Source organism: Onychomys torridus, chromosome 7, assembly GCF_903995425.1.
Source record: "Onychomys torridus chromosome 7, mOncTor1.1, whole genome shotgun sequence".
Classification (NCBI taxonomy): domain Eukaryota; kingdom Metazoa; phylum Chordata; class Mammalia; order Rodentia; family Cricetidae; genus Onychomys; species Onychomys torridus.
This window is the reverse complement of record NC_050449.1, coordinates 59650220-59663381: the sequence shown is the minus strand read 5'-3', so window position 1 is coordinate 59663381 and position 13162 is coordinate 59650220. Positions and strand designations below refer to the sequence as shown.

The window sequence follows — 13162 nt, the reverse complement described above, 5'->3', positions numbered from 1 at the left end:
AGTACCTCATCTTCAGAAAAATCTTGTTGCTCAACTGTTAGGCTTTGCTGAGTCAGACAGCCAGCCGGGCTTCTCCACTGGCTTCTGGACACATTGATCCTGGTTTGCCTTTTTCATGGCGGGGAATCCATCCTTTAGTATTCTGATCCTCCTGGAGCTTCCCTACCCAGCAGTGAGGAACAGGAATTAAAGCAGGGAGTGGAGCCATGTCTGCATCTCTGTTTCAGCTGATCACAGACAGCGTGTCTTTTTGCTCTGAGATCTCCAATGGCCTGGTTCGTGATCCTCCTTAACTAGTAAAATGGTAGCTTCGGGCTCCTTTTCTCCACCCCTCCAGAATACCCTTTCCTTCTCATTTGATCTACTGTCTATCTCAGAAGTCCTTCACCTTTGTGTGTGTGTTCTGGACTCATTCTGTAGACCCATTCTCAAAATATTTTAATACATAAAATAAAATATGTAAGCTTACAAAGGAAACTACTTGTATTAGTAACATGTACTGCTTTCTTTGTTTTTTGAAACAGGGTCTCACTATACAGCTCACGATGGCCTTGAATTCAGAATTCAGGGCAATCCTCCTGCCTCAGCCCTTCAAATGCTGAGTGTGTAAGCTTGAATCACCATACCTAACTTAGAATATCCTTTTTTTTTTTTTTTTTTTTTTTTTTTTTTTTTTGGAGACAGGGTTTCTCTGTGTAACAGTCCTGGCTGCCCTGGAACTTGAACTTGATTTGTAGACCTGGCTGGCCTTGAACTCACAGAGATCCAAATGCCTCTGCCTCTGGAGTGCTGGGATTAAAAGCAAGCATAACCTTTTAGATGATTTAAATAATAAAATCTAGAAATGTGTGTAACTACCACAATTTTTGAATAAAGATAAGCACAAATGATTCTTAGGTATTTGTAGCAGTTACATCATACAGAAATATCTGCTGTTGGGCTGTGGGTTGTGATTCACTGGTGACATGTTTGCCCAACACGGGTCAGATTCCAAGTTCTATTTCCAGCACTTCAAAACAGAACAAAACACCTAGTCTAATAGTTATTGTCTCAAGTACTGTTGTTGCAATTATACCTTCCTTTATAATCAAAGAAAATGGTGCTTTTTGGTCAGAGGTTAGGGAAAATGAAATTGTAATTTTGTTCCTATGGAAGTTAAGAGAATAGCCCTTGAATGCTATGGCTCATGAGGCCCAAGGTGTGTGAGGGTGGGGTGCCAAAGCTATGAGAGAAGGTAACACTGTGAAATGTTTAAATTAACCATTTGTTTACCCAGTTTGTAGAGTAAGATGCACCCAGAATCCAACCAACACAAAAATGTTCATTTTTCCCAAGTAAATGTTAAACTGTTAAACATGATTTGGGAGAGGACTCATCTACAGTACTTCCTAAAATTGTCCCTAACATCTTCAGAAAGGGAAGCAGCCCCATTGACATCTGGATTTTTGCCTGGTGCTTCCTGTATGGACTTTCATAGGACTAAAGAATAATGAAATTGTTGAATTTGTGATCGTTTATTACTACTGGTAAGCAGCTAATATACTGATACCACCGCCTTTATTTCACCAAGAAAGGTGGCAAAGGGCAATACTTTTCATGCCAGGACTTCTAGAGTCCTTTTTAAAGCCTGCAGTTTGTTGTGTGGGTGTGGCTCCTGGAACCGACTCTCCCTGTGCTTGCCTTATTAAAGCAGAGTGATCAAACAGTTCCTTAGCTCCTTAGCTGAACTCAGTAGTACTCACTTTCTCTTTAAAAAATACTCAGCTGGGCATGGTAGCACATGCCTTATTTTCAATACTCAGGAGGCAGAGGCAAGCAGATCTCTGTGAGTTCCAGGCCAGCCTGGTCTACAAAATGAGTCCAGGATAGCCAGGGCTGTTACACAGAGAAACCCTATCTCAAAAAACCCTAATAAATAAATAAATAAATTTAATAGACAAATATTAACTCTAGCCCTCCAAAAGCCATGTTACCATAACATTTAATTTGGACTGGGCCTGTAAGTATAATTATGGTTTTATTTTAATGCAGTTACTTATTACATTTATTTATGTGTGTGCACACATGTGTATTCATACCACTGTCAACATGTGGCAGTCAGAGGACAACTTTGAGGAGTAAGTCTCTCCTTCCACCATCTAAGTCTCAGGGATGGGACTCATGTAACTAGGCTTAGTGGCAGGCACCTTTACTTGCTGAGCCAGCCCCAGTTGACAGTTTTGACAGACCCTACTGAGGTCTCTTAAATGTAATTTGTATGTCCTATGTGGAGCAAAGAGCAGTTAAGCAACCCAGGGACGAATCACAGCTGCTAACCTCAAGGGAAGTTGCCGGAATCCGGGCAGTGGTTTTCAGTCCAGACTGGCCGCGTCAGCTCCGAGGAGCCCACGCCTGGCTTTCTATGCTAGGAAAATCACACTCATGGCCTGTACCTAAGGGTTTGAGGCTGATAATTGTTAAAAATTACCCATTTGCTCTTAACAAAAGTGCCCTCTTCATGGAGGATCTTTCTAGTACATCTCTAAGATTAGCATTAGTCCACTATGCTCTTACTGCAATAAGCAGGAGCTTTTAGACACACTTATCAGTGGAACCACCTGCTAGAACTCACAGCCAAAAGGAGTAAGCAGGCGCTGGATATCCTAGCTAGGAACTCTGTCTGCTAACAAAAGAGAATGTGGCTGTCATGTAAAAACGACAAGGGGGGGTAGGCAGGAGAGGTCCTTGGCTCTGTTTACTACAACATACTATTTTCATCAGCTGCCTAGAAATGCTTCCTCTTTCGAACTGATGGGTAGCTGAAACTTCGTACTGACTACCCAGGCGGTAGTGTTTTTGAAAAGGTGTGAGTAGTTCAGTGTGGGCTTAAACTTGCTGTCCTCTGTTACCATTCCTGCTCACTAAAGTCTTTTAGAAGTATACTTTATAAAGTTCTGCACTCAGTGTAGTGTGTGTCTCCCTTCTTCAAAATAACTTCATCCTGGAATTTACATGTTCAAAACTAGCTTTCTTAAAACAAACAGAACTTAACACAAATTAAAAGTTAGCTTTTGGAGACGGGAGAAACAGCTTACTGGCTAAGGGCAGACACTGCTTTTGCAGAGGACCTGAATTTGCTTCCCAGAACCCTGATGAGGATACTCCAGCTCCAGGGAATCTGATGTCTCCGGCCTCCACAGACACATACCAACACAGAGACACACATTCATAGACTTAATGAAAAATAAAAACCATCTTAGAATCTTTGAGTTAGCTTTGAACTTTAGATGTGACGGTGGCAACTGTTGTCATACCTGGGCGGGTTTTGATGGCAAGCCTTTGTAACCTATCATGCTGAAGCCTTGTTGTCCTGTGCACCCCATGCACCCCACGCCACCCCACCCACACAGTGCAGAGATGCCATGAAATGTCCTCCTTTTCTTTAAAAAAAGGTTCTGGCTGGGTTTGGTGGCATGCACATATGACCTCAGCATTGGGAAACAGCAGCAGGAGGGCTGTGAGTTTGAAGACAGTCTGGGTACATAGGAAGACCTAAAGGTTTTTGTTTTCTTTAAGTGGCTTTGTTCAATTTTTTGTTATTGGTTGTAAGTTAAACTTGAGAACATTATTATGCTATGAAGGCTACCTGTGCCCTGGGTTCTCCCCAGTAAGATTAGTTGGTTCAGTATCAATACAAATCAACTGAAAATAAATTTAAAAACTCTTTTGCATATGGCATGTGGTATATGAGTGTGTGTGTGTGTGTGTGTGTGTGTGTGTGTGTGTGTGTGTGTGTATACACTTGTGGAGGCCAGGGGTTGGTGGCATCTACCTACCCCAACTGGCCTGGAACTTACCAGGCTGGCCTCAAACTCACAGAGATCTACATGTCTCTGCCTCTTGAGTGCTGAGACTAAAGGCATACTCCACCAACGCTTAACACTCACCTCTTCTCTTTCCACCTTTTTTGAGATAGTCTCCTCACTGAAGAGCTCTGGAGCTCACCAACTGTCTAGACTGGGCAGCAGACCCCCACAATCCTGTCCCTGCCTGCTTGTCACTGTGGCTGGCTTTTTAAGTGTGTCACCGGTGAGGATCTGAAGTTGGGTCCTCATGCCTGTGTGGCAAGCATTTTACTCACTGAACCATCCTCCCAGCTGTGAAAAAGATATATTTATAAATTTACATATAAATGTACATATAAACATACTTTTATAAAAGAACCACAAATAAAGATCAGGGTATTAGTGCAACTACCTTGTCTTAGAGCTCAGCCGCAGATGATTGGATGTGGGCCTGAGGGAATCTGAGAGCAGTTCTCTATTCTCACAGGTAATTGTTACCTAGCTAACTAATAGCACAAATCTTATTTCAATCATGGTTTCCATCAAACTTGTGGTCAGGGCTTGCAGAGGGTGGGTGGAGGAAGACAGGCAGGTGACAGTTACCTGGTTGTCCTAAGTAACTTATTCCTCTGGACCAGTGACTTGCTTAGGAGGGGTCAAGCTGCTGTTCTAATACTATTTCGTAGAGCAGTCTTAATCTTGAACCCTCTAAGATCAGATGGTCAATCAGAAGTGGAGCCGGATTTATTCATCTACATATCACGGGGATAGATTCTTCGAGGTGTTTAAAAAGGCAATTCTGACAGGGCTTTCCATCTGGCTTTAGCGTTTCCCCTTTAGTGCACCTGTGTCCTCGTGCCTACCGAGTGTTAATCTCCAGGTTTTCTATCTGAAGAGGCTGGTCCCAGTGGGAAAGAAGTGGACCCAGGCAGGGCCTTCTGACATCTTTTGGAGTGAGAGTGAAGGGAGGAAGTGGTTGTACAGGAGGGTGGCCAAGCGGTGTTTGAGGCCGGAAGTGCTAACTTTGTTTTCATTCTGTTTCTTTGTCTTCTCAGAAGTAGTTCTGTTTTGTCTAAGCATCTGCCACTGAACCTCAGTAACACAGAACAGCCTGTGAAAACATGATTTGCTAATACAAATCAAATGCAGCTAAAATTTTCTGGTGAGGAAGATGTTTGCATGACAAACTCAGAGAGTATCCTGAAAGATCTGTCATTTCACTTTGTTCTTTTGGATCCAAAAAGGCCTGTCCAGGGGACAGACTCCCTCAGATTAGTTAAGGGAATGTTTTAGGGAAAGTTCCTTTAGTCAGCTCTTTTAACTGACTTGGCCGTAGGGGTTGACTTCAAAGCCTGCAGTACCACAAGCTGGCTTTCTGTTCGTATGCTGCACAATCCGGCTTTGTTCACTCCTGTACCGGCCTGGGGATCCTCCCTACCCTTGTTTGTGACTCTGCACTGAGCTTTTAATAAAAGCCAAGGACCAACTGTGTTTTCACTATGTGACTATTAGGCCAAGCCTGACTGGTCTTATTCTTCCGCCTACCGGAGAATGTGGCTAAAATTTCTGTCCATGTGAGTTCCAGATCAAAAACTGAACTGTATTTCTTAGCAGCATTAGATAGAAAGTGTTATCTCTTCCTGCGTTTGTCAGGTGGGTTAGGAATCTCTAAGCTTCGGTTAACAGTTTAACCAACACCTCAAAGGAAGCCCGGGGCCAGAGCTTACATTCTAAATTCCAGTGTGCTGTGCCTGTCACCAGAATACGCCCGGTCAGCACTTAGAATGACAAAGGTCATCAGCTGAGAAACAGAAATGCACTGGGACAGATTAAATTTTTTTCTGTGTGTCCATATCTGTGCTGGTAGCTTGTGGTTTGGGGTGTCATATTCCAACAAGATTAAGGTTATAAAAATTAGCCCTAAATTGTATGAACTTAGCCCTGTGGTCACCTGAGCAACAGCATTCTCAATTTTAGCAACAGTTTGCCACTTGCTGAGCTGGCTGACTAGCAAGCCTGTCTTCCTCTAAACACCTGTGGGACAAAGGAATATCACAGCCACTTTCTAGGTAGGCTGAGTTCGTTTTTAGTGATTCTGTGTTATTCAGAGTATCTCTTTGTTTTCAGAGTCAGCCCCAGTCTCCAAAGAAAACCACATCCCTTTTCCCTATCAAAAATGGTTCCAAAGAAAATGGGATCCATGAGGAACAAGACCAAGAACCACAGGACCTCTTTGCAGGCAAGTAGAGACTCAAAGTTTAGGCACCTTCTATTCACCTTTATTAAGTTATAAATTATTAAAGTCAAGTCCATCATACATATATGTAAGTCTGAAAGCTCCAGCCCAAAACAGTGGAGGTCTATGTCTATGATTCTAGCTCTTGGAAAGTAAGGCAGGAAGATCAGGAGTCCAAGGTCATCCTTGCTACTTAGCAAACCAGCTGAGACTTTGTCTCAAAAACAAAACAAAAACTACAACAAAAACCCCTAAACAAACAAACAAATCTATTTTTTTAAGTACATGAGTTAAATTATTAAATGTTAGAAATGTGGTCAGGGAAGCTGGGCAGTGGTGGTGCATACGTTTAATCCCAGCATGAGGCAGAGGCAGGCAGATTTCTGTTAGTTCGAGGCCAGACTGAGTTCCAGGACAGCCAAGACTGTTTCACAGAAAAACCCTGTCTTGATGAACCAAAAAAAAAAAAAAAAGGTAAGAAAAGAAAAGAAAAGAAATGTGGTCAGGGGAATTATAGAAATAGTATGTCACAGGAGCTCACAAAAGTATGAAGTTACTGACCATTGCTTTTATTTGAGATCTATAGTCTGTGTAGCTTGGCCTAGAACTCCCAAACTCTCAATCCTCCTGCATCAGCTTCTGAAATAGCTGGGATTACAGATACATGCTTTTACTCTTGACCTTAATTAATTTGAGGCACTGTTTTATTCTGTAGCCTTCACCAACCTGAATTTGCTGGCTTCAAACTTGTGACCATGTCTCTGCATCCCAAGTGCTAGAATTATAGAATATATATATATATTCCTATCCCTTAGAACTGTGAGAGACAGAGACTAGAGGGGTGGGATATATGTGAGTCTTACATGAATCTGGCTTTAGAGGGAAATTGAAAGTTTGTTTAGATTTTAATATTTTAAACTTGAATATAAGGGAAAATATCCAGGTGATGAACTGTCTGAGGAAAGAGAGAATTGACTTACACCTGTGACCCCAGTACTCAGGAGGCTAAGGCAGGAGGATTTTTACAAGTTCCAGTAAGACCCTGTCTGCAAAGGCAAAGCCAAAGAAGGAGAGCTGTAGAGATCCGTAGAGATCCTGTTCCTAGAGCTGGTAATGGAAACTGCTGTGTGAGTGAGGTTTTCGGAGGAAACAATGGTAAGGAAAGAGAGACAGACGGAAGATGAGGTCTGGGGAGGCCCCTCCCACTAGGACTCCAGTAGACCATCTGAAGACCATGAAAGGGACAAAGAGGCTTGGGGAATGTAAAGATTGAAAAGGTTCTGCTCCACCTGGTCTCTGGCATATGAACAAGTACACAGTGCATTCTGGTAGTCATATTTTTAGGGGGAAGAGGGGTGAATTAAAGAGAAGTAATAACATAAATAATCGCTTGTCTTTAATTACGTAGTGTATTGAAAAGAAGGTAAACTGTCTGTCTTTGAGCCCTTGACATTTATGTGATCTTTCCTTCTGCAACCTGAAATCTTAGTACTGCACTTATCCCAGTGACTGGCTTTCTCGACAGTTGTGTAAATCTTAGATTTTCTCAGCACGATCATTCTGGTTTATGTCATCTGTTAGCCGCTTTACAGGCAGCCGGTTGCTGCTTCACTACTGAGAAAGGAGCACACAATGCCTGTAGAAAGGAATGCTCTGCCGTGAGACATCCTGTTTAGGACTTGAGCACGCTTTAAAGCTCAAATTTTATTTCCTACACATTTGCCACATGCTGATTGGTCCCTCTAGATCCCAAAGGCTTTCCAAACATATCCCTGTCGGGAGTGCAAGGGAAGAAGCCCATGTTTTCATGCTTGGGCATCTCTCAAAGTCATCTCAATGGCTCTTACTATTCCAACAAGCCATAGATATTTTCTGTTTTCCATTCTGGAGATTGAGTCCAGCGCTTTTGGGCATGGCTAAGTAAGCCTCTGCCACTGAGATGTATTTTCACCCCTTTGTTTGGTTCTAAACAGGATTCTACTGTATAGCCCAGGCTGGCCAAGCTCTAGCCTCAATATTTTGTGATTTTTTTTGTTTGTTTGTTTTGTTTTGAGACAAAGTATCTTTGGCTCTCTTAAGATCTCTCTCTCTCTTTCTCTCTCTCTCTTTCTCCTCTTCCCTTCCCTTCCCTTCCCTCTCTCTCTCTCTCTCTCTTTCTCTCTTCCCCTCTGCCTCTCCTTCATCACTCTGTGGCCCAAGCTAACTTCAAACTCATGGCACTCCTTCTGCCTCAGCAGCCCAAGTCTAAGGTTATAAGCATGAAGCTTGGATAACGCCATGCCCATATGAGACAGGGTCCTTTAATGTAGCCCAGAATGGCCTCAAACTCCCTATCATTCTGTTATCCTCCTTCAACTTCTTAGGAATTTTTTTCCATGGTACTGGGAATCAATCATAGGTCCTCATGTATATTAGACAAGTGTCCTTTCACTGAATTAGGACCCCAGCTATCTTAGTTAGGGTTTCTATTGCTGTGATGAAACAGCACAACCAAAAGCAGCTTGGGAAGGAAAGGATTTGTTTTTTATTACACCTCCATACCATGGTCCATCATCACACAGGGCAGGAACCTGGAGGCAGGAGCAGATGCAGAGGCCACGAAGGGGTGTTGCTTACTGACTTGTTCTCATGGCTTACCCAGCCTGCTATCTTATAGAACCCAGGACCAGCAGCCCAGGGATGGCCCCATCCACAATGTATTGGCCCCACATCAACACTAAAAGAAATACAAGCCAGGCGGTGGTGGCGCACGCCTGTAATCCCAGCACTCGGGAGGCAGAGGCAGGCAGATCTCTGTGAGTTCAAGACCAGCCTGGTCTACAGAGAGAGATCCAGGACAGTCACCAAAGCTACAGAGAAACGGGGGTGGGGGGGGTGGGGGGGGTATATCCTGTAGGCGTGTCTACACCCTAATCTTATGGTATTTTTCATCTGAGGCTTCCTTCTCTTAGATGACTCTGGCTTATGTCAAACTGACATATAAACTGGACAGGACACCAGCCTTTTTGTTTGCTTGTTTGTTAGAGACAAGAACTCATTAAATTGCTCAAGTGGACCTTAAATTACCAATCCTCCTACCTCAGCCTCCTGAGTGGCTAGATTTCAGGTCTGCATTCTGTACTTAGCTGGAGTGCTGGGATTACAGGTACAACTTATCACACCCAGTTTCACCCAAATATTTTCACTGAATAGTTGATGTTTGACTCTCTCAGTCTCTTGTGTTGGATCTCATGCAGTGAACCATACAAACTGGAGCTGGCTTCTTGTTTCAAAGACCTCACAACCTAACACACTCATTCTGTGGGCTGCTTCCTGTTTTATGCCCCCATGGCAGGATCTTTTGCAGAAATGATTCACTTTCAGTGGTCAGCACAGTAATCTAAAACTGCCTATGGTTCTGCCTAGCTCCCCTTTAAAATCTAGAAAGAAAAGGAAGCAGCTTTCTCTGTAGTTCCCAAGACTAAACTGAATACATAATGGTCAGACCCGAAAGTGGATATTTATGTTTTTCTTTACTAAAGAGAAAAACAATGAACTGGTTGGGGTTAAAAATTGCAGCTTCATTGCTCCACATTGGAAGTGCATTTGCATAAGAAATGTTACTGTCTAAAAATGGTGCAGAATGCTACTTTAGAAGTCATTTCTCTGGAACACTTAAAGAATGTGTTCGGCTCACCTGCCTCTTCTCTTAAGAGCAGCTCTTCTCCTCACTCTGAAAACTGTTCTGATCCGAAGTGGTTTGGGGTTTGTTGTTGTTTTGGTTTTTTGAGATAGGATTTCTCCGTGTAGCCTTGGCTATCCTAGAACTCACTTTGTAGACCAGGCTGGCCTCAACTCACAGAGATCCACCTGCCTCTGCCATCCAAGTGCTGAGATTAAAGGCATGCGCCATCACTGCTAGCTGTGGCTAGTTTTTAAACTTTGAATGTAACTCTAGTGTACCAAACCACCCTTTCCCAAGTGTTAGTGTGTGTTTTCTAGTAATGAGGCTTCCTCTGATGTGTGCTGGCCTGTTCTGTCAAGCTGTTTATAAAGCAGATGACCAAAAGTGCTCTCTTGTACAAATGACTAAAAACAAGAGTAAATGAGTTTCATGGAAGCTTTTAAGTGACCACTCCCAGGAGTAAAGTTATTTGACTTACTTATTTTGGCGGTGGAGTCTTTTTGCTACACCACTGTTTTTTTGGCCAAACAGTTGCATCTGGGAAGAAAAGGAAGAGCTTGCTCTACCAAACCTGTGATAAGCAACACTCCCCATCAGTGTCCTTTCCTTTGAGTCATGTAAAATTTCGGGGCTCCTGTTCTTTTGTTTTATTAGGTGCCTGCCATTCTTCTTATGACCCTCACCCTGTAGGACTGACAGTCAGCCTTCAAAAACCCAGTATTGATACTCATTTTAAAATATCAACTGTTTCAGATGCCACAGTGGAACTATCCCTGGACAGCACACAAAATAACCAGAAGATGATGCCAGCCAAAACACTTAGTTCTCATTCTCCACAAGAAGCCACAAGTCCTCCTAAGCCGCAGCCAAGCTATGAGGAGGTAAGAATACGCACTGCTGGTCTTCGGGCTTTTGTCTTTAGGTCTGGAGTTCATTTGGGTTTGAACCTGAGAAAACATTTACAGCTCCTGAAGAAGACCTATGGTTAATGCACAGCCAGAATCCAAACAAGAACTCCTTCTTAGACGGTGTCTGTTCCCCAAGGACAGCATAAAGGTTTTCACTGGTCACTGATGCTGTTTACTGTCGGGAGCTCCCATAAGCTTAAATACAGCCTTGCCGTATCCCCTCTTTACCCAAAAAAGGCCAAGTCTACCAAAATCCTATAATTACTCATTATTTCGAAAATAAGGGTTTAAGGGAATCAATGTGATCTGTGAACTGGTTTATGACTTAAACTGTGGGCATTGGTTCACTGGAGCTACTGGAAATAGCCAGAGCTGAATACTGAAAATATTTTATTATATTGACAGGTATTGAATACTGTGTGATGTCTAGCCTTCTTCATGTGAATTCTCTTCATTTTCTTTTAAAAGCTAGAGGAAGAAGAACAGGATGACCAGTTTGATCTGACAGTCGGTATTACTGATCCTGAGAAGATCGGTAAGGTCCTTTGGACTCTTGTGATGTTACAATGGGCCCTAAGTAGCTAGTCTGGGAGTGGCTCTCAGCAGAGCTGAACCAGCCAGAGTGGAGTGTTTCCTCAGGCTCTCTCCTGGAACTAAGCTTCCTGAGTACATTACTTGGATTTTTTTCCTCTTATCTTTAGGAAGAAAAAACAGACATGAAATATAATTACAGTCTTTAAAAATGCAGATTTTGTGGTGGGAGTCGGGGGTTTGGAGAGATGGCTCAGCAATTATGAGCACTTGACTGCTCTTCCAGAGGTCCAGAGTTCAGTTCCCAGCAACCACATGGTGGCTCACAGCCATCTGTAATGGGATCAGATTCCTTCTTCTGGTTTCTGGTGTGCATGAAGACAGAGCACTCATTTACATAAAGTACATGAATAAATAAGTAAATTAAATTAAAAAAAAAAAAAAAAAACCTAAAACAGGGGACCAGAAGATGACTGAGGGCCTAAGGACACCTGCAGCCAAGCTTAACACCTGAGTTCAATTCCCAGAGCCACATGCAGAAGGAAAGAACCCACTCTGAAAGTTGTTTCTGACCTCCACATGAATATCATGGCATGGCCATGCCCACACTCATATATATAAACATAAAATTAATTAATAATAATAATAAAAAAAACTCAAACGGGCTGGAGAGATAGCCCAACAGTTTAGAGCACCCACTGCTCTTTCAGAAGACCCAGTACCCAAGTGGGTGCCTCACTACTGCCAGCTGTTCCAACTGGGTGTTTCTGGGCATCTTGTTCAGTTCCTTCACCTATCAGAAGAGGGAAGGGAGGGCCAAAGAGAGAGTAGCATTCCTGTGAAGGCAGAGTGTGTATACAGTAAAAGTAGGACCAGGGCTTTGGGTACATATTTAGGAATCGCTTGCCTGATAGTCTAGAACTAGAAATATTCCTTAACACGTTAATTTTAAGATAAGCTGCTCCTTAGTAGAATAATACAAATTACAAGTGGTACTAATTGTTTGAATGTTTACTGCTGTGATTTTGAACAGGAGAGCCAAGTATGTTAGTTACCTAGACCTGCTGTCGCACAGAACCACAAACTTGTAGACTTAACAATAGAAGTAAGCTAAGCGGCCAGGCGGTGGTGGCACATGCCTTTAATCCCAGCACTTGGGAGGCAGAGCCATGCGGGATCTCTGTGAGTTCAAGGTCAGCCTGGTCTACAGAGTGAGATCCAAGACAGGTACCAAAACTACACAGAGAAACCCTGTCTCCAAAACACCAAAAAAAAAAAAAAAAAAAAAAAAAAAGTAAGCAGCTAAGGGTGGTAGGTCACACCTGTACTTCTCACACTTGAGCGCTGAGGAAGGAAGGATGCCATGAGTTTGAGACTAACCTGGGCTACAAAGTGAAAACCTATCTCAAAGCCCAGCAGTGGTGGCACATGCATTTAATACCAACACTTGGGTGGCAGAGGCAGGCAAATCTCTTGAGTTTGAAGCCAGCCTGGTCTACAGAGTGAGTTTCAGAACAGCCAGGGCTACACAGAGAAAAGAAAAAGAAAAGAAAAATAAACCTATCTTAAAAACAAAAACCAGAGATTTTCTCACAGTTCTGAGGAGAGAAGCCCCGAAATCATGGTGTGGGCATGGCCATGCTCCTCGGAAATCATGGTGTGGGCATGGCCATGCTCCTCTGAAATCATGGTGTGGGCATGGCCATGCTCCTCGGAAATCATGGTGTGGGCATGGCCATGCTCCTCGGAAATCATGGTGTGGGCATGGCCCTGCTCCTCTGAAATCATGGTGTGGGCATGGCCATGCTCCTCTGAAATCATGGTGTGGGCATGGCCATGCTCCTCTGAAATCATGGTGTGGGCATGGCCCTGCTCCTCTGAAATCATGGTGTGGGCATGGCCCTGCTCCTCTGAAATCATGGTGTGGGCATGGCCATGCTCCTCTGAAATCATGGTATGGGCATGGCCATGCTCCTCTGAAATCATGGTGTGGGCATGG

General features: G+C 43.3%; 1 protein-coding gene across 1 annotated transcript in view; it reads left to right on the top strand.

Annotated features, from left to right (window-relative positions):
- Snx1 (sorting nexin 1) overlaps positions 1-13162 on the top strand; it is a 38272-nt gene that overhangs the window by 8291 nt on the left and 16819 nt on the right. Inside the window, exons 2-4 of the mRNA XM_036192975.1 lie at positions 5952-6063; positions 10478-10605; positions 11101-11167. Of these exons, the coding sequence (XP_036048868.1) occupies positions 5952-6063; positions 10478-10605; positions 11101-11167 (307 nt within the window). The remainder of the gene's footprint in view (positions 1-5951; positions 6064-10477; positions 10606-11100; positions 11168-13162) is intronic.